The sequence below is a fragment of the Bufo gargarizans genome, chromosome 8 (genome assembly GCF_014858855.1).
Source record: "Bufo gargarizans isolate SCDJY-AF-19 chromosome 8, ASM1485885v1, whole genome shotgun sequence".
In the NCBI taxonomy this organism is placed as follows: domain Eukaryota; kingdom Metazoa; phylum Chordata; class Amphibia; order Anura; family Bufonidae; genus Bufo; species Bufo gargarizans.
The window spans coordinates 19,180,330-19,202,676 of NC_058087.1; the positions used below are offsets into that span (position 1 = coordinate 19,180,330).

Here is a 22,347-nt window from a genome sequence, read left to right on the forward strand (position 1 = left end):
ATCATCCGGCGAACTAGTGAGGCCTATTACGCTGGGCAATTATTGGGAACAAGCATTTCGAGGAACGACCATTCAGCCAAAATTGTGTAAAAAATCCTTAAATTCACCTGTAGTCCCATCCGTAACCACAGGTTAGAAATGATGATATGAAATTGTGCTGATTAGCCAACTCAGCTCTACTACATCCGGTAATGATGTATGATAGGCGACATCATTATTACTTGGCATCATGATGGCCAGAATGATGAAGCGTGCAGAATCCACACTTCTGGGTTTATAATTAAAGCAGCCACTCCTGTTTCCCATCCCCCGCTGCTTTCCCTGCTTTTGCCAGCCTTTCTCCCTGCTGCCTGTCACTGAACAGAAAGCTGCAGACTTTATTGATTGTTTCCTGGGGTTTGCTTGCTGCATGAAATCAAACAGCATTACCTGCCCTCTGGAGAAACTCCTGAGAGAGCTGCACTCGGCGCGCGCGCTGCCAGGGAGGGAGGGGGTCAGCGAGCCCTTCTCCTTGGGTGAGGTTTGTATTGGCAGAATAGCAGATACCAACCAGCTGCTGCTGCACTAGGACAGCCACAGAGGAGAACTTGGGATTTGGGATTCTGCGCTGCACCTCTGCCTTTCTATCTACATGGGAAAAGTGTGGAAACAGCAGATGTACCCTCAGTACACTACCTACTACTACCCCCAGTATCTGCACGCTAAGGTAGGATACGCCGTTACCTGATGTTACCGTAAACCTTAGAATAGACCGGCATTCCAGAAAGATGACATTTATGCCAGCGATGACTACTTTACGGTCTGGGAAGGGGGGGGGGGGGGAATCTGGGAGGGAGTCTGGTTACGGAGATAAAAATGCTTCGGCGTGCAATGTCGCAAACACGGGATTTCTGTCCTTCCCGGGAAGTGTTCGTCATAGGGCTATTGTCAGCGTGTTTGTGACAGCGGCGGGTGGATGGCGTTTCAGAGGAAAAGTAACTGACTCATGGATGCTGCTTCTGCTGCTACAGACACTTTGTCTTCACATCTAAAACCTTCAGCTGCTGCAGAACTTCTTAGAAATAAGTCGTCACTTACTCCACAGTCAGCTTGCATATTGATGCGCATTAGTCCCCAAGCCGTCTTGGGGACTAATGCAACCAGTACCGGGTGGCAACCAGTACCGGAGAATCGAACTAAGGGCTCATGCACACGAACGTATTTTCTTTCCGTGTCCATTCCGTTTTTAGTTTTTTTTTTGCCGACCGTATGCGGAACCATTAATTTCAATGGGTCTGCAAAAAAAAAAACTAAAGTTACTCCGTGTGCATTCCATTTCCATATGTCCGTTCCGCAAAGAAATAGAACATGTCCGTATTACGGACAAGGCTAGGACTGGGGGCCAGCTTTTCCATTCTGCAAAATACATACGGTCGTGTGCATTAGCCCTTTGGCTAAGTTCACACCTTCGTTCTGTAAATCCGGTAGCCTGGTCCGGAAGAGGAGCGGACTATCAGAGTTACCATAGCCGGAACCGCCGGATTTCCATTCACTATAATAGGGTCTGACGGGTTTCCAGCATATCTGCCAGGTTATTGCCAGTAAATACCGCTGCATACGACAGCATTTTAATTTTTATGCCGGAAACCTACTGGATCCCCCTTCACTACAGCGGTATAATGGTATAGTAACTCCGGTAGTCCGCTTCTCTTCCGGAACAGACTATTGAACGGAGGTGTAAGCCTACCCCATAGGCTTCCCATGCTGCGAAAATACAGTTCGCTGCACTAACCCTGTATCTAAATACCCTGGCCATAGCTGAGTGGCACCCCTGGCACCTACCAACCTAGAAGCTACCTACCAAGCCTCACGCCTGGCGCTTTCGCATGGTGCTGAATAAAATCATCTGCCTGGTTCTGCAGCAATAGAGAAGCAGGCGATAGGGGGTGTACAACAGCTTAACCAAACTGATTGACCTTCAGGTGTCTGGAAAAGATGGGTGATGGCCCCACCAGTAGAGATGAGCGAACTTGTGTTTTCAAGTGTCCAAGTTTTCAGCGTGGTAGCGGAATCCATAACAGAGTTCTTAGATAACCCAAACCTTGTACCCCGAACCTGGGACAGGCAGTGGCAGAAAGCGACCTCCGAGCCCAATCCATACTAGCTGCAAACTCTTGCCCTTAGAGCTCATGCACACAAACGTATTTCCTTTCCGTGTCCGTTCCAGTTTTGTTTTTGTTTTTTTGCTGACCATATGTGGAACCATTCATTTCAATGCGTCCACCAAAAAAATTAAAGGTACTCATTGTGCATTCTGTTTCCGTATGTCCGTATTTCCGTTCTGCATAAAAAATAGGACATGTCTTATTATTATCCGCATTACGGACAAGGGTAGTGTTGTTCTATTAGGGGCCAGCTGTTCTGTACTTTTTGCGGATCCGTTTTTTTGCGGACCGCAAAATACATACGGTCATGTGCATGAGGTCTTAGGCCGCCTGTGCACAACCATGTTTTTGGTTCGTGTCTAGTGTTGGGCGAGCATGCTCAGGTGAACACCATTTTGACTCAAGCATCGTGATGCTCGGCACATCACGGTGTTCGGCCGAACACCGCGTGTGCTCGAGCGCGATGCTTGAGTCTCCTGCTCCTCCTCACTGTAATGCTGTAGCCATGTTGGTTACTGGTATTACAGTGATTGGCTGGCCGGAACGCGTCATCAGGTGCTATATAGCACCCGATGACACGTGGTTCGGCTCAGTCTTAGTCAGGGAGAGCTGTAGCAGAAGGGACAGATAGTGTAGGTGTAGCATACCAAACCACAGGGGAAAACACGTGAGGCTCACGGTGGGACGATGGGTGCAATAGTTCTTGTACTCACGGTTAGCAGATGCCTCCCTGGGCTGGCATACAGTGGATGGGAAGACATCACGAAATCCTCCGGGGCACACTCGGTTGCAGGGAACACCAGCCAGATGTTGGTTAAGGTGCCCTTGATGGTAATTGGTGTTAGGTGCTTTTGCGGCTGGGCCCCTGGTTCGTGACGCCAGCACCGTTAGGTGCAAATGTTGAGAGTAGTAGTAAGAATGAGGAGTCGGTTGTTGTAAACCAGTTGAATATTTACTGCAAATCAATAGTCTCTGGACAGTTGCTACAGTTCATCAATGGAAAGCGTTTTGTATAGTACAAATACTAATAAGTTTACTGGTAATCCTATTATCAGGTAGTGGCAGTTGTCAATGGAGGGATTCTTCTAATGCTGATACTCTACAGGCAAGGATCCTTGCGGTAATCCTAAGTTCACTCTTTACAGAACTCTGGAACTAAAGATGCTATTAACTATTTTTTTAGGAGTTATTCTTTAAGGGCGTCCCCCTCACGGCAGGCAAACACATCTGCTTCATTCTTTGGCAGGAAACTCTAGAAAGGTTTTTGGTTTTCCTTACTACCCGGAAGGTTTAGTTAGTGATAAAGACAACTCTGCACATTAACTGTCCATTTGTGTCCAGATGCTCGGAAAGCTACTGCTGGTCACTTGTGCTGATGAGGTCCATAAGCTATAGTTAGCTGGTACCCTCACTAGTCTCTCTGCATCTTGGTGTATAGACTTACTGTCTGGTGCTTGTTTCTGTAGTTATCTTCTCCAGGCTTGATCAGGGCCCAGAGGAAAGGAACAAAGCTACATGGGGACTTTAGCCTGTCTCTTTCCTCCATGAACTTGCTTCTCCTCCTCTCACCAACTACTAACTAACATTCTGCTTTCAGCTAGACCCCCCCACTATATATATTATGTGGGGACAGCACCACCTAGGGGCGAATGGATGTTAAATAAATTGCCAGCCAGATAATAGACTATCGTAAAATGCAAATAAACACATGTATATACATATTAAGATGTTTGAAGTGTCCCATTCACTCACATATGTGGGACGCTGCATAGGGACACGAATAGTTTTTTTATATTTTTAGGCAGGGTTTAGTGTTGAAAGGAGTTAGAGACCCAAAAGTCCTTTTAAGGACTATTGTTTTATCTGGCTGCAATATATATTAGTAGCGCAACCTGCGCAAAATTGTGTGCAATTGTTTGGCCGCTGCTGACAGTGACACAACCTCTGCTACATCTGTTGGGTTACATTTGCGCATCCTAAATATCTGTGACAATCAGCACAATTGTTTGGCCGCTGCTGACAGCGACTTAACCTGCGCTACACCTCCTGTATAACATTTGCCCATCCTAAACATCTGTGACATTCAGTGTAATTTTTTCACAGCTGGTGACATTTAATATGCTCAAGGCGAGCAATAAGGGATGGGGAAGTGGCCATGCTGCTGATGGTGCAAGCAGAGGCCGTGGCCCTGGGAGAGGTGAAACTGTGCCTGCTGCCAGAGCATAAGAAACACAATCATCCACAATACCTAGCTTCATGTCCCAGTTTGCAGGGTGGCGCAGGACACAACTCTCAAAGTCACACCAGTGTGACCAGGTGGTCGGTTGGATTGCAGAAGATAATGCTTCCAGTCGGTTATGCACCACCCTGTCTTCCACAAAGTCCAGACTCCTCACCCTGATCCTCCTTCCTCCCACCATGGAGAGTCTTGGCAAACAAGTGATCCCACACTTAGATATTCCAAGGAGCTCTTTTCATCGCCATTCCTTGAAGAGGGACATGAGGAGATCTTGTGCACTGATTCCCAAACTCTTGAGCATCCGTAGTCAGAAGAAGATGACAGTGGGGAACGGTAATTAGTGCTTCACGAGGTGGATGATGATGATGAGACGCAGTTGCCAATAAGTCAATGGCAATTAGTGTCTCAAGAGGTAGATGATGAGGATAAGACACAGTTGTCAATAAATGAGGTTCTTGTTAGGTCAATAAGTCAGGAGGATAACCAGAGTGAGGAAGTGGAAGAGGAGGTGGTGAACGATGAAATCACTGACCCAACCTGGAAGGGTGGCAAGCCAAGCGAGGACAGCAGTACAGAGGGGGAGGGATCAGCAGCATCGCAACATGCTGGAAGAGGCAGTGGGGTGGCAAAAGAGAGAAGGCGGGCCACACCAAACAGGCCCGCAAATGTTTTCCGGAGCACCCCCTTGCGGCAATCTCCCTTGCCAGGGGTAGGTGTTCCGCAGTCTGGCGCTTTTTTTAGGAAAGTGCAGACGATAAAAGAATTGTCATTTGCAACCTGTGCTGTACCAAAATGAACAGAGGTGTGAACACCAGCAACCTCATCACCACCAGCATGATCCGCCACATGGCATCAAAGCACCCTAATAGGTGGGCCGAACGTCTGGGCCCACAATCAGTGTCTGCGGGTCACACCACTGCCTCCTCTTCCTCTGTGTTACGTGCTGGCCAATCCCCTGTCCAAGACGCAGGTCCGGATGTCTCCCGCCCTGCACCTGGACCTTCGCAAGCACCATCACCTAGCACATCCACTTCTGTATCCTAGCGCAGCGTACAGATGGCCTTTGAACGAAAGTGCAAATACCCAGCCACCCGCCTACAGACCATAGCACTAAATGTGCACCTTTCCAAATTGCTGGCCCTGGAAATGTTGCCATTTAGGCTTGTGGACACTGAGGCTTTCCGCAGCCTGATGGCGGCGGTCGTCCCTCGTTACTCAGTCCCCATCCGCCACTATTTTTCCAGGTGTGCCGTCCCAGCCTTACACCTGCATGTGTCCCGTAACATCACCCATGCCCTGACCAACGTAGTTATTGGGAAGGTCCACCTAACGACGGACACATAGTAACATAGTACATAAGGCCAAAAAAAGACATTTGTCCATCCAGTTCGGCCTGTTATCCTGCAAGTTGATCCAGAGGAAGGCAAAAAAAAAACTGTGAGGTAGAAGCCAATTTTCCCCACTTTAGGGGAATAAAAAAATTCCTTCCCGACTCCAATCAGGCAATCAGAATAACTCCCTGGATCAACGACCCCTCTCTAGAAGCTATAGCCTGTAATATTATTACGCTCCAGAAATACATCCAGGCCCCTCTTGAATTCCTTTATTGTACTTACCATCACCACCTCCTCAGGCTCATGGACAAGTGCTTTTGGCCAGGGACGCTATATTTCTCTGACGGCACACTGGGTGAACGTTGGGGAGGCCGGGAGCGAGTCGTACCCTGGCATGGCACAGGTGCTACCGACGCCAAAGATTGGGGGCCCTACTTCCATCAGGATTTCCACCACCACCTTCTCCATCTCCTCCTCCACTTCCACCTCTAAATTCTCATCCTGCAGCACCAGTCAGCCATCAGTCAGTAGCTGGAAGCAGTGTAGCACTGCAGTGGGGAAGCAGCAACAAGCCGTGCTGAAACTAATTTGCTTAGGTGACAACCAGCACACTGCCGCAGAGCTGTGGCAGGGTATAAAGGAAACAAAACGAGCTGTGGCTCTCGCCACTCAACCTACAACCAGGCATGGTTGTGTCTGATAATGGCCGTAACTTGGTGGCAGCTTTGGAGCTCGGCAAGCTCACACACATACAATGCCTAGTCCACGTGTTCAGCTTAGTGGTTCAGCGGTCTCTCAAAACCTACCCCAATTTGCCTGAGCTTTCTGAAAGTCATCTACAGCTGCCGCTGGTCTGGCAGCGCTTGCAATTGCCAGTTCACCGACTGTTGTGCGACGTGAGCACGCGCTGGAACTCCACGTTACACATGTTGGCCAGGCTTTGTGAGCAGCAGAGGGCAGTAGTGGAATACCAGCTGCAACATGGTCATCGCTTTTCCAGTCAGCTTCCGCTCTTCACAAGCGAGGAATGGGCATGGATGTCTGACTTCTGTGAGGTTTTACGCAACTTTGAGAAATCAACATAGATGGTGAGCGCGCGATGCCGCTATTATCAGCGTAACCATCCCACTTCTGTGTCTACTGAAAAGCTTGCTGCTCACAATGAAGGCGGACGCTTTGCATGTGGAAAAGGTGGAAATGGGGGAAGACAGTACACAGGGTAATAGCCAGACCACCCTTCGTTTTCTCAGCGCGAATTGGATGAGGAGGAGCAGGAGACGGTTGCCTCCGCTACAGAGGGTAGTACCCATAGCAGGTTTATTCCATCTGTTCAGTGTGGATAGGCCAAAGAGGAGGAAGAGGATGAGGAGATAGAGAGTCATCCTGATGAGGACAGTGAAGTCTTTGGGATTCTGGCACACATGGCTATCTTCCCGTTACCCTTGCGTTATACGCATTTTGGCCAACACCGATTATTGGTTGTTCAACCTTCTCAACCCCCGCTTGTCATGGTCTTACCTTCGTTTGACATGTGCTGGCGGCCATCTTGGTTTCTGGGTTTCTTGTAGCCTCCCACCCTGCGGCTTCTCCTTCCCACTGGGAGGAGCTGGATGCCTAGCTCATATATATAGAAGGTCTGTGGCTTCAGTTCCTTGCTTGGTCCTCCTGTGTTCACATGCTTCTAAGACTGCTGCTGCTTCTGGTTCCTGATCCTGGCCTCGTCTGACTACCCCGTTGGTTCCTGATCCTGGCTTCATCTGCCTACCCCGTTGGTTCCTGATCCTGGCTTCGTCTGACCACCCTCCTGGTTCCTGACCTCTGTCTACGCAAGACCCTGCTTCGGTTTAGCCATCCGTTTGGACTTTTGCTACGGCTTGATTTCCAATAAAGCCTTCTTATTTCCACTCATCTCTGTTGTACGTCTGGTTCATGGTTCCATGACATTAGGACCAAGCCATGAATTCTGACGGTACAGGGCCATCCTCGCTACCTACGCTGGTTGCCAGACTTGATCAGCAGGATCACCTGTTGGGTCGGTTCGCTGTGGCGTTGCAAACCCTGCTTGAACGCACGGCTCATTTCGCTTCTGTTGCCGATGGGTCGGTTGTCGCTCCTGGGCCCGCTCCTACTGCCGCCCCGGTTATTGTGCCAGACCGGTTCTGCCCCCCTTCCACAGCGCTTTGGGGGAGAGCCAACTCAGTGCCGAGGTTTCCTTAACCAGGTGGGCATTTATTTCGAGTTGCTGCCACATGCCTTTCCTACTGAGAGATCAAAGGTGGGCTTCTTGATCTCGCTGCTCTCGGACAAGGCCTTGGCCTGGGCCAGCCCTTTATGGGAGAACAACAATCCGGTGGTTGCCGAGTTTTCCGGTTTTGTTGCTTCTCTTCGGAAGGTATTCGATGTGCCGGCTCGTGCTGCCTCTGCTGCGAAGCTCCTTATGTCCATCAGACAGGGTTCACGATCCGTAGCTGAATACGCCATTGAGTTTCGTACCCTGGCAGCAGAGGTGGGCTGGAATAATGAGGCTCTGGTCGCTGCTTTCTCTCATGGTCTCTCGGATGCCTTGAAGGATGAGGTTGCAGCTAAGGACCTACCAGTGGAGCTCGAGTCTCTTATTTCTTTCCTGATTTTGATTGACACCAGACTCAGGGAGAGACCTTCTTTTAAGGAGAGCCTGCGGAGGTCTCCTAACAGATTGGCGCCTACGTTTGCTGTCCCACCCGTGCCTCCCTCTCCTCCCACGCCTCCTGGGGATGACTTGTCTGGGGGTGAACCCATGCAGCGGGGGTTTGCTCGCCTGTCCGAGGGGGAGAGGGCACTCCGGAGACGCAAGGGCCGATGCATGTACTGTGGTCTCGGTGGGCATTTTCGGTTGGCATGTCCGAACCGTCCGGGAGAACGCTCGCACCTGAGGTCCTGTCGGGGGCAGATCTTGGGTGGAGTCTCCTCGTCCCCGGTTTCCCGTGTTGACAAACCACTGATCACGGTTGTCCTCTCCTGGGTCGGGGGCTCGGTGACGACTCAGGCGTTGGTGGACTCTGGTGCTGGTGGTTTGTTCATTGATAGAGTGTTCGTTGCCGCCAATTCCATTCCTCTGCAGCCTCGAGGTTCCCCACTGGCTCTTGAGGCGATAGACGGCAGACCCCTTCTGCCGCCACACGTGACTCATGAGACCCTTCCAGTGGGGATAGCCATTGGTGCCGTTCACAGAGAGTCGGTCTGTCTCCAGGTTATTTCGTCTCCACACTACTCGGTGGTCTTGGGGTACCCCTGGCTCCAGAAGCATAAATCGACTTTCGATTGGAGATCGGTCGAGATCCTCTCGTGGTCACCGCAGTGTGGGGTTAGTTGCATCCATGGGCCTGTCAAGTTGCTGTGTACTTCCTCGGACTCTCTGTTGCCTCCTGAATACGAAGAGTACCGGGATGTATTCGATAAGGTGCGCGCGGTTGCCCTACCTCCGCACCGCCCATACGATTGTGCCATAGAGTTACAATCCGGTGCCGTTCCTCCTCGTGGCAAAGTCTATCCACTGTCGGTAGCGGAGAATGAGGCCATGGAGGAGTACGTGAGGGAGGCGCTTTCACGCGGACACATTTGCAAATCCTCGTCCCCGGCAGGGGCTGGATTTTTCTTTGTGAAAAAGAAGGGCGGTGAGTTGAGGCCTTGCATCGATTACAGGGGTCTCAATTGCATCACGATCAAGAACGCTTACCCGATACCCTTGATTTCCGAGCTGTTCGATCGCCTCAAAGGGGCCACGGTCTTTACCAAACTCGACCTGAGGGCGGCATATAACCTGGTAAGGATCAAGGCGGGTGATGAGTGGAAGACCGCGTTTAACACCAGGACCGGTCATTATGAATCCTTGGTTATGCCCTTTGGGTTGTGCAATGCGCCCGCAGTCTTCCAGGAATTCATCAACGATGTTTTCCGTGACCTGTTGCAGCAGTGTGTGGTGGTCTATTTGGATGACATTTTGGTATATTCTGAATCCATGGAGGCCCACATTATGGATGTCAGACGAGTGTTGCAACGGTTACGAGAGAACAGGCTGTTCGGTAAGCTTGAGAAATGCGAATTTCACCGATCCCAGGTAACCTTCTTAGGTTACATCATTTCCGCTGAGGGGTTCTCCATGGATCCTGAGAAGGTTTCGGCTGTCTTACAGTGGCCCCAGCCCAGTGGTCTCCGTGCCCTGCAGCGCTTTTTGGGCTTCGCCAATTATTATCGGAAGTTCATCAGGGACTTTTCCATGCTAGCCAAGCCTCTCACGGATCTGACCAGGAAGGGCAGTAATTTCCAGGTCTGGCCGCTCGAGGCCATCCGAGCTTTTGAGGCTCTAAAGTCCGCCTTTGTGTCGGCTCCGATTCTGTCGCATCCCAACCCTGGGTTGCCCTTTGTCCTCGAGGTGGACGCGTCTGAGACGGGAGTAGGCGCCCTTCTGTCTCAGCGTAGAACACCAGAGGGTCCTCTGCTTCCCTGTGGGTTTTACTCCCGGAAACTGTCTTCCGCGGAGTGCAACTATCAGATTGGTGACAGGGAGTTATTGGCCATCGTGCAGGCCCTTAAAGAATGGAGGCACTTGCTCGAGGGCTCGGTGGTTCCGGTTCTCATCCTGACGGACCACAAGAATCTGACCTACCTTTCTGAGGCCAAGAGATTGACACCACGTCAGGCCAGATGGGCTCTGTTCTTGTCACGTTTTAATTACGTGGTCTCCTACCTACCCGGTTCCAAGAACATCAGAGCGGATGCCTTATCACGGCAGTACTCCGAGCTGTCCGGGGAGGAGTCGATTCCGACTTCGGTCATACTTCCGAATCAGATCCTGGCCGCCATTCGCACCAGCCTGACCTCTCCCCTGGGTGAGCAGATTTTGGCGGCTCAATCTGGTGCTCCCTCTGGGAGACCCAACGGCAGGTGTTTTGTGCCTGAGGAGTTGCGCACTCGGTTGTTGCGAACCTACCATAACTCCAAGGCCGCGGGGCATCCTGGAAAGAACCAGCTGTCCTGGGCTGTTTCACGTCTGTTCTGGTGGCCTTCTCTACGTTCCGACATCGCCGCATATGTAGCGGCATGCTCCGTTTGTGCCCAGAGTAAGTCCCCTCGGCACCTTCCGTTGGGCCTTTTGCAACCCATAGCCACCGGGGAGCGCCCATGGTCACACCTGGGGATAGATTTCATTGTGGACCTCCCTGCATCCCGAGGCCATACGGTCATTCTCATGATTGTGGACCGGTTTTCCAAAATGTGCCACTGTGTTCCTCTCAAGAAGTTACCCTCTGCACAAGAGTTGGCCACAATTTTCGCCAGGGAGGTCTTCCGGTTGCACGGTTTGCCCAAGGAGATTGTGTCGGATCGGGGGAGTCAGTTTGTGTCCAGGTTCTGGCGCGCCTTTTGCTCCCAGTTGGGGATTCATCTCTCTTTCTCCTCGGCCTACCACCCTCAGTCCAATGGGGCCGCAGAACGATCTAATCAGGCCTTGGAGCAATTCCTTCGTTGCTATGTCTCCGATCACCAAGACAATTGGGTTGACCTCCTGCCTTGGGCTGAGTTTGCCAGGAACACGGCGGTGAACTCTTCCTCTGGGACGTCTCCCTTCATGGCCAATTATGGGTTCCAACCTGCCGTGTTACCGGAGGTATTCTCTCCCCAGGATACTCCGGCTGTGGAGGATCACCTTTCCGTCCTACGTGCTTCTTGGGTACAGATCCAGAGGTCCCTTGAGGTCTCTGCGCAGCGCCAGAGACTCCAGGCTGATCGCAGACGAGCGCCCACTCCTTCCTACCAGGTCGGAGACCGTGTATGGTTGTCCACCCGCAACCTCAACCTTCGAGTGCCCACTCCCAAGCTGGCGCCTCGCTTTGTTGGTCCCTTCCGAGTGCTTCGCAGGGTAAACCCGGTAGCCTATGCCCTTGCGCTTCCTCCTGGCATGCGGATCTCCAACGTGTTTCATGTCTCCCTGTTGAAGCCGTTGGTGTGTAATCGTTTCACTTCCTCGGTTCCTCGGCCCCGTCCGGTCCAAGTGGGCAATCATGAGGAATATGAGGTGAGCAATATCCTGGACTCACGCCTGGTCCGCGGTCGGTTGCAGTTTTTGGTCCATTGGCGTGGTTATGGTCCAGAGGAGCGTTCCTGGGTTCCCTCCGCAGATGTCCATGCTCCTGCTTTGCTCCGAGCCTTCCACGCACGCTTCCCTCAGAAACCGTTCCTTACTCCGCGGAGGAGGGGCCCTTGAGGGGGAGGTACTGTCATGGTCTTACCTTCGTTTGACATGTGCTGGCGGCCATCTTGGTTTCTGGGTTTCTTGTAGCCTCCCACCCTGCGGCTTCTCCTTCCCACTGGGAGGAGCTGGATGCCTAGCTCATATATATAGAAGGTCTGTGGCTTCAGTTCCTTGCTTGGTCCTCCTGTGTTCACATGCTTCTAAGACTGCTGCTGCTTCTGGTTCCTGATCCTGGCCTCGTCTGACTACCCCGTTGGTTCCTGATCCTGGCTTCGTCTGACTACCCCGTTGGTTCCTGATCCTGGCCTCGTCTGACTACCCCGTTGGTTCCTGATCCTGGCTTCGTCTGACTACCCCGTTGGTTCCTGATCCTGGCTTCGTCTGACTACCCCGTTGGTTCCTGATCCTGGCTTCGTCTGACCACCCTCCTGGTTCCTGACCTCTGTCTACGCAAGACCCTGCTTCGGTTTAGCCATCCGTTTGGACTTTTGCTACGGCTTGATTTCCAATAAAGCCTTCTTATTTCCACTCATCTCTGTTGTACGTCTGGTTCATGGTTCCATGACACCGCTACAAAGAGAACTTCTTATCTCTCATTTCTGTGGTGGAGAGGACTAGCAAAATGGTGCAATACCAGAAGGTCCTTTTGGAAAAATTGCTAAAAAAAATTCCAGCTGACAACGCTGGAGGCAGAGTACGTAGTTGTGCAGCCGAGGAGGGGAGGGAAGGGGAACACACAGCAGTTCCAACAGAGGCAAGGCAACACTCTCCAAGGCCTGGGACAGTTTCATGACACCCCGCCAGCACCCTCACCCTGATACGCGGCCTAGTGTCACAAGGAGGAAAAAGTTTTGGAAGATGGTGAAGGAGTACGTAGCAGACCGTGTCAGCATCCTTAATAATCCCTCTGTACCTTACAACTATTGGGTGTCCAAGCTGGACACGTGATACGAATTGGCGCTCTACGCCTTGGAGGTGCTGGCCTGCCCGGCCGCCAGCGTTTTGTCAGAGTGGGTATTTAGTGCCGCCTATTAACTGAAAATGCTGACAGGTTGACTCTTATAAAACTGAACAAGGCCTGGATTGCCCCTGACTTCTCTACTCCACCAGAGGAAAGCGGCTGAATATAAAGGCACTTTAAATGTGGCTTTTATGGCATATTGAATACACTGTATTCCCATGCACCCCTTCCACCACAAAAAAGGGTATATGGTCCAATCTTCCCTTTCTCGTCCTCCTGCTCCTTCTCCATCATATCAACATGCTTATTGGGCTGACCTCGCTCCTAATGTTTTAGAGGGTCAGATCAGCAGCAGACCCTCACCCCTAATGTTTTAGAGGGTCACCAGCAGGCCCTCGCCCCTAATGTTTTAGAGGGTCACCAGCAGGCCCTCGCCCCTAATGTTTTAGAGGGTCACCAGCAGGCCCTTGCTCCTAATGTTTTTAAGAGTCACCAGCAGGCCATCAATCATACTTTTTCAAGGCTGTGCATGATGCCCTCCTTTATGTGTAATAAAGGGTGTATTGGAGTGCCGGTTCCTTGTAATTTTTGGCAGCCCTTTCACTTAGTACATAGGCTTTATGAGTGTAGGAGTCCCACTACCTAAACAATTGCACCACAATGTGAATGAGGCCCTCCTTTATGTGATATACAGGTTGTATCGGAGTGCCTCTTCCTTGCAATTTTTGGATGCACTTGCGCTATATATAGTAACATAGTACATAAGGCCGAAAAAAGACATCTGTCCATCCAGTTCAGCCTGTTATCCTGCAAGTTGATCCAGAGGAAGGCAAAAAAAAACTGTGAGGTAGAAGCCAATTTTCCTCACTTTAGGGGAAGGAATAGTGGTGTACTACTCGGACAACACCAGCAGCGACCTGGGAGTCAAAGATGCATCCAGACATCCTCCCCATGCTGTTCCTGAACCATTTCAGTGGTGTTTCCATTAATTTCTGACCTTTTCCTGTGAACCAGACACTCTCTCCTCTTCAGAGCAGGGGATGCCTGGTTTAATGCTCGGGTTCTCTCATTGACTTCCATAGTGCTCTGTAGAGCACCCGAGCATCCCAAAGTGTTCTACTCGAGCACCCGAGCACTTTGGTGCTCGATCAACACTATTCGTGTCCAATCTGTATTGTTTGTGGATCTCACACAGATCCATTTATTTCTATGGGTCCGCAAAAAAAATGGGCAGCACACGGATTACATTTTTGCGCTGCCTGCATCCATGCGGCTGGGCCGCGAATGATAGAACCTGTCCTATTCTTGTCCGTTTTGCCGACAAGAATAGACTTTTTTTACAACGGTTCCCACAAAAATTGCCAGATGCACACAGACTGCAACCGTATTTTTAGGATCTGCGATTTGCAGACTGCAAAACTCATATGGTCGTGTGCGGGAGGTATAAAAGTCATTTTCACAGCCCTCGTTATATTTAAAGGTGTTGTCTCACTTCAGCAAATTGCCTCCTTTGCTGGCTGGATTCATTTTTCTATCACATTATACACTGCTCGTATATGATTACGACCACTTTGCAATCCATCAGTGGTGGTCGTGGTTGCACACTATAGGAAAAAGCACTAGCCTATGTGCGCTCCAACGATGTGTGCAGGCACGACCACCACTGTTGGATTTCAGGGTGGTCGTAGCCATGGAAATGAGCAGTGTATAATGTGATGGAAAAATGAATCCAGCCAGGAAGCGATATAGAGAATAACAATACATTAGTAAGTGTCTTGTATTTACTTTCTCTACATGATAAATGCCATTTGCTGATGTGACACAACCCCTTTAAGGGATCGTGCTTGATAAGGACAGTGGGGGTCATTTACAAAGACAACTTATTACGTGGTTATTTGTTTCCCCTTTGCGCTGGTGAAGGAATAGCATAGTTTATGATGAGGCATATTAATAAGGCGCACCTCCAGCAGTCCGTGCACCAGGAGTAAAAACAACATTAGTTTTTCGCCCATTTCCAGTTATTAATGTTGGTAAATTTGTCCCAGTCCAGTCTCCACCGCTCCCTAAGTGTTAAATGTGGCGCAAAAACACTGATATGTCAAAATATTGTCACACATGGATTTCAAAAGTCACAAAAAGGGCCCTTGCAACTTTTCAAATGCCAAAAACTGACATAGCTCCATTCGTAATGACCCCAAGTATTTTATGGGATTGTTATTTATGCGAGGCTCTCTAATGCCGTCTTCAAAAACACCTTATGCAACATGTGAGCACACACGCAAACGCCTTTGCTTTAAATGACCCTAATCCATGTGGCCCGCCGTCATCAATATGAGGTCACAGTCCACCCTGTCACAACCCACGTGTGAATGCAAACTCAATGTAACCCTTCACTGCCTGGGGCTGTATGCATTGAGGATTGTGACAATGATCTCACTTTCGAACACTTGTTCCCAATCATTGCCCCCTGAAAACATGCCCGACAACCAGCGTAAAATGGTTGTCAGTAGTGTTGAGCGAAGCATTCCAAAATTTGATTTGGCTGCTTCCCCAAAGTTTACCAAAGAATATACTTCGTGATGAACTACTTTGTCACGAAGCGCGTTTTTTTGTAAGTAGTGGGTGCATGGACAGGGAGCAACGACTGCGCCGCCACCCGTCATTGTACCCCTCATAGCTGACCGCGGCATCTGATACCAATATTACAGTGTAAAGTAAAAAAATAAAATAAAAATCATACTTGCCTCCTCCACTATTTTGCAAAGGGCCGCCGTCGCCATCTTGATTTGAAGATCTGGCACAAAATCTTGCGCAGCCCGTGATGGCGTCATCATGTCGGCCGGCATGAAGACATCATATGTCACCGTGCATGAGATTTCGTGCGAGCTTTTCAATCAAGATGACGGCGGCCGGCCCATCGCGAGCAAATGGATGAGGTAAGTATTATTTTTTTTGTTTTTTACACAATTTCAGGGAAAATTACAACTACAGCTTGACAACGACATCTCATGCTGTTCAAAAGTCGACTTATTGTCTGCTGAGGCATTGCATCCCACTCTTCTTCAAGGGTGGCTCTCAGGTCATTGAGGTTCTGGGGTACAGAGTTACGAGCCTCTACACGGCGACTCAGCTGATCCCATAGGTTTTCAATAGGAGTCAGGACTGGAAAAAGTGCAGGTCACTCCATTTGAGGTACCCTAGTCTCCTGCAGCCGTTCCCTAATGATGCAACCTCGATGAGCTGGCGCATTGTCTTCCATGCAGATGAAATTAGGCCTGTGTTGCTCGCGCAGAGGCACAATGAATGGATTATTGATGTTATTCAAGTAGTATGGACTTGTCACTGGACCATTCACAAAGTGTAGGGCAGTTCTGTATTGACTAGACACACCTGCCCACACTGTAACACCACCACCACCACCAAAGGCTCGTCTGGTGACAACAGTTAGCGCTTTCCTTGACATCTCCAATATCGTTGGCGGTCATCACTTCTGCTCAGCAAGAATTGACTTTCATCAGTGAACAGCACTGGCCTATGCAAGACGATGACATCTGTGGTCAGATACCCTTACAGGTCGTCTAGCACGCAGATCATGTTGATGTAAACAGTTTTGAATGGTCTGATGTGACACTTGGGTGCCTCTCACCTCCCTTAAATGTGCCTGGAGTTGTGTGGCATTTATCATCCGGTTTCGCAGGGCATTGTTCACAATGAAGCGGTCATCAGTGCGGGATGTGGCCAAAGGACGTCCATTTCTATGCCTTTCTATGACTCTTCCAGTCTCTCTGTATCTCTGATACAACCTGCTGATGACACTGTGCCATTCTGAGCTCAGTGACCACTTCTGTCTGAGAACATCCTGCTTAAAGCCTCACAATGGCGAGGTACTGTTAATAAATAGTTTAGTGTCGTCTTGGTCTGTGAACAGCATGATGAGGAGGACTGTTTAAATACCAATTCTAATTCAACCAGGAAATTTATTGGGCGACTCATGGATCAAACACCTGTTGTGAATTTTGCATTTAAGCTCCTTGTTAGAGAACAAAGTTGGGCAAAAAGTACTGAAAAGCTGAACAGCTGGACATGTGCATTCGAAAAGGTCACATTAAGTTCACCTGTAAAGGTTAGAATACATTTTAGGTTCATCCTGAAACTTCACCCACAAGCCAAATATCCCTAACCTTTTGTGAGTAGTGTAAATCTGTATAAAAGAAATTCGCCATCCCATATATAGTTGCATGAAACATACAATCATAATAGGCATGTGTAGTCGATTAGTGGGGAGTCTAACCACTGGGGTCCCTGCCAGGTACACCTATGATATATATTTTTTTGCTACTCAATAAATGATGATGCACAGTCCGCCCGGGTTGTCATGCTCAGAATTACATTATTCAGAATGATTATTCAAGCTTTCCTGAATCCTCATGACTTCTGGTATATGAGGTGGTGCTCGGTGCTGGGGATGACCTAACATTGCAAGTATAATAATGACCAAAGTATGCATGGAAATCTGCTATGGAGTGCTGTATATTGGTGTTTATATAAAATCCTGCGGGTGTCAGGCACAAGGACAGCCTGATGCTGCCGAGCCTTTCTCTCATTTTGGCTAATGCAGCACCAGGGAGTATTGTTCGTATCAGCGGCTTTCTACAATACAATCACTTCTTTATTGTCTGTGCTCACAAAGACACGTTGTAAGGCTGACAGTGTTAGTAATTAAAGGGATTTTCCAGTTTGCATCACATCCTTTGAAATAATCATTTATGAAGGTAGCTGTAATTTTATAATGTATTTCTTTTACCGTTATTGCCCCTATCTCCCGTTCTGGGCTGTGGTCACATGACCATGTCCATGCAGCTCTTTCTTATTTCCTGTGATGTTATGTCCATAGACTGGGCAGTGATAGGGGAGTGTCTATGTAACTAGCTGGGTGGGAGGAGCTATAAACTAGCTGGGTGGTGTTAAGGGCGGTGCCGGAGAACGGAGAAGTGCATAATGGGTTTTGTTGGATACAGGAACAGGAAGTGCTACATACAGGATGGAAACAAACCAGAGGGATCTACTGTATGTACATGGTGGAATGGGTCTGGAGAGTCCAAATTGAAAAAAAATAAGCATGGGGAAAATGTGCATGAGGTAAGTGACTACATGAGCTAATCTGTTAAAAGCCATACTAATCCAGGGAAGCCACTTTAAAGGGTTTGTCCAGTTTTTACTATTGATGAGCTAACAGCTGATTGGTGGGGGTCCTGGGAGTCAGACCTCCGTCTATCTGATATTGAGGATCTATCCTGAGAATAGCTCATAAATATTAAAAAGCGGACAACCCCTTTAAGAGTCCAGTTAGATTTCCTGCCCGTAACAAACTCCAATGGATGATATAGCACATTAATCAGCACTTGTTAACTGCCATTTACATATGTCAGTTATCATAGTATATTGGAATAAATGATCATTAATACGATAATTTGTCACCATTTTCATTGGTCAGTAGCACATTCCATGTGCTGGAGATGGCTTATGTACTGGGAGAACAAAAGGATCAGGTAAAAATACTCACTTCACCCGATCCTCCTTTTCCCCGACATCTGTCACATTAGGTTTGTGGCTATGTCTGGTACTGCAGCTCAGTTCCATTCACATTAGGATCAGACCACCACTGGTCCATGAAATACCATAAAAGTGCATCTCCGGTTTGATGATTCTAATGAAGTGTAGTTTTTATTTAGCTAGAGTACGCAAACATTGCATACTTTTGCTACATATGCCTGTTTTTCGTGTCAGCACTTTCCTTCCCCTGTTCTCGGCATCACCGCACCCTGGCAGGATGTTTATGCAGCAAGCCCCTGAGAAGCCGATGCAGGGGATGGGAGTTGTAATCACCCTGATGAGATGTGTCACAGTATACCACCTCAGGACATTGCTTTCTGGGGATTGGTGCAGTCTCTCTTGACTTAATACAAAATATAACTTACAGTACATCCAGTAGCAGGAATTTCAAAATGCAGTTTCTGGCACCAGTTAAGGAGGTATGATGGCAGGTTGGATGACTACAAATGGGCACTTGTGGGTATAGGTGTCCACTGTAAGGTTCAGATTTGAACCTTAAGTGGTCTAGGGGTAGGTTGGGGGATGAGTGTTTGAGCTGTAGTCCCTCACATTTCAGCAGTATCTGAAACACAGTATTTTGCTGATCACTCTGCTGTCTTGTCTCTCAAGTGATTATTTGGAGTGGTATGGTGTTGGTCTCTCTGGAGAATCCTATATTGTTCCCAGGAGCAGGAGCTCTGACATGTGCTTCCTCTCCTAACAGTAGCTACTCTAGAACTCCTCCTCCTGGAAGGAAGCAAGACCAGAACAGGGTGGTTAGCACTGTTCCTGACAACCTATGCCATCCATGCCTCTTCTAGCTGGTACTTATGGCCAAAGAATGAAATACATCACATAACAATGCAATATAACAAAACAATGTGCAGATATCCTCAGGTCTGGGATATAGCATTTACATGCAGAACTTCCTCTTTTCAGCAGCTTTCTGCTAGGTTTCTAACCAAACCGAACAAGCTTTGCTTTGTAAGTTTTCTCAGAGCTTGCTCCACCTGCCAAACTGTTCTCTCTTTAGTAGACGCTCCCCCTTCACCTCCCCCTCCATGTTAGCTAGGCAGAGCAAACCCTGTGAAACATTATAGAGCAAAGCATGTTGTGGTTGTTTAGAAAGCCCAGTAGGAAGCTGAGAAAAACAGGAAGTTCTGCATGTAAACATCCTGCCAGGATTCAGCGATGCTGAGAACAAGGGAAAGAAAGTGCTGACATGAAGAACAGGTATATGGAAATTAGGTACTATGGACAGATAAAAAAATGTCATTATGAAACTGGAGAACCCTCATAACAACTAATCCTCCATCCATTGCTAAGGGTTTTCATGAAGACTAGCATAGAGAGATAGACCCTCTTTCCTGTTCAGTCCGGAGGAATCAAATTTTCATGAGGATCTTTTGAAGGCCTGAACTAAGTGGACTGTTTTAATATTTAAAATGGGTAAAAATATTACATTGTTTATTTATAAATCATCAAAATGTCTCTGGTTACCTAGGGTGGAAATAAGCTGAAAGCACAAGGCTGCCGTGTGGCCAAGAGCCTCATACCTAGACCTTGAGGTTTGGAATAGGATTCTTAGTGTATAGAGATGCTTGTACAACATTGGTGAGCCCTGTCTTATGTAGGTACTGTATATGAGATCCATGTGTACAGAGTCTTCAAGTCTCTATCCTTTGGAGTCATAGGACCTATACGGTGCCCTGGCAAGACCTTGTATTTTGCCAGGGAACCAATGGTTGTAAGGGAGAATACCTTCGTAATGTGGCTTCTGATGAAAAGTGCTCCAATGTTTTTTTTCTGTCGGATACATAAGTAATTTCAATAACATTTTACGATGTATGCCTTAGCATAAAATAGGATGGTTACAGTAGGACCCCCCAAAAAAGATGGGTGCCAGATTAAAGCTATAAACAGCTGGTTGTGCACAGCGATAATACGCTCACATACATGAGAGAGTAGTTGTTTGATACCCATTGTCTAAGGGTAATTTTAGGCGGCCTGATCAAAAATAAAAGCACAGGTGCCCACCTGTTGATTCCAGCTGCCCAGTAGGGACACAAGTGGTTACATGCCACCCAAAAAGGCAATGGTGGTCGTTGTGTAGTCATATCCAGAAGCCTCCACCAACCTGGTGCTTCTAGTATCCTCCTGAGGACAATTATTATTTGGACATGGTAAATTACAAAAAAAGAAAAGAAAACCATGGACCGCACATCCACATGCCTTGCTGTTAGACTGCTGGGTCTTGTCGCCTGCGGGTGCTGTGTTGCAGCAGTGGTGGTCGCACGTGGTGATGCACCAGATTAGAGTAGAACCCACTCGAAATAAGCAAACTCGATGTGGTGAGTGGACTTATGCATTTTGATCGAAACGTATACAAATGGCCTTGTATACAGTTTATAAATTGTTCTGAGAAGCAGTAGATCAATGCATAGCATGTGGATGTGAAATGTATGTTTTTCTTCTTTTTGGAATTATTTGGTCATGGTGGGATGCTATTATATGCACACCGTGCGGTACTTTTATTTCTGCACTTTATCAAAGTCTGTATTCCCAAAAGTTTACTCAAAAAAGGCTACTTAAAAGGATCTTCAAATTTTTCACGATATAATTTTAAAAAGTGCACATTTCCAGTATAGCTTGTTTCAGTTCCTCACAATCTTCAAAATTATATGGCTGTGGATTAGTGGAATGTTTATACATGTTTTCTGCCTACCGTTCCTCTGTTATTCTCTTGCAAATGTATGAATACATTCATTAATAACATGGTGTTACCATGCCCTTGTCAATATTGTGTGCTTCTATTTTGTTTTTTAAAATAAAAAGCACATGAGTGATCCACAAGGGAACGTACTGCAGACCCTCCCAAAATAGGATTCATAGCAGATACAGTTGCAAGAAAAAGTATGTGAACCCTTTGGAATGATATGGATTTCTGAACCAATTGGCAATAAAATGTGATCTTCATCTAAGTCACAACAATAGACAATCACAGTCTGCTTAAACTAATAACACACAAATAATTAAATGAGGTGTCAGTCAACTGGAGTCCAATCAATGTCATGAGATTGGAGGTGTTGGTTACAGCTGCCCTGCCCTATAAAAAACACACACCAGTTCTGGGTTTGCTTTTCACAAGAAGCATTGCCTGATGTGAATGATGCCTCGCACAAAAGAGCTCTCAGAAGACCTACGATTAAGAATTATTGATTTGCATAAAGCTGGAAAGGGTTATAAAAGTATCTCCAAAAACCTTGCTGTTCATCAGTCCATGGTAAGACAAATTGTCTATAAATGGAGAAAGTTCAGCAAGGCTGCTACTCTCCCTAGGAGTGGCCGTCCTGTAAAGATGACTGCAAGAGCACAGCGCAGACTGCTCAATGAGTTGAAGAAGAATCCTAGAGTGTCAGCTAAAGACTTACAAAAGTATCTGGCATATGCTACCATCCCTGTTAGCGAATGTACGATACGTAAAACACTAAACAAGAATGGATTTCATGGGAGGATACCACAGAGGAAGCCACTGCTGTCCAAAAAAAACCATTGCTGCACGTTTACAGTTTGCACAAGAGCACCTGGATGTTCCACAGCTGGAAAAATATTCTATGGACAGAGGAAACCAAAGTTGAGTTGTTTGGAAGAAACACACAGCACTATGTGTGGAGAAAAAGAGGCACAGCACACCAACATCAAAACCTCATCCCAACTGTGAAGTATGGTGGTGGGGGCATCATGGTTTGGGGCTGCTTTGATGAGTCAGGGCCTGGACAGATTGCTATCATCAAAGGAAAAATGAATTTCCAAGTTTATCAAGACATTTTGCAGGAGAACTTAAGGCC

At 48.0% G+C, this 22,347-nt stretch overlaps 1 protein-coding gene across 4 annotated transcripts in view; it reads left to right on the forward strand.

Moving 5' to 3' along the window:
• Positions 1-570: 570 nt before the first annotated feature.
• RBMS1 (RNA binding motif single stranded interacting protein 1) overlaps positions 571-22,347 on the forward strand; it is a 367,960-nt gene continuing 346,183 nt past the window's right edge. For 2 of the 4 annotated variants that reach the window (XM_044302600.1, XM_044302603.1), the window contains exon 1: positions 572-706. In XM_044302600.1, the coding sequence (XP_044158535.1) occupies positions 632-706 (75 nt within the window). In that variant the 5' untranslated portion in view covers positions 572-631. Of the gene's footprint in view, positions 707-22,347 lie in introns of all 4 variants that reach the window. The other 2 variants (XM_044302601.1, XM_044302602.1) reach the window with 2 other exon arrangements.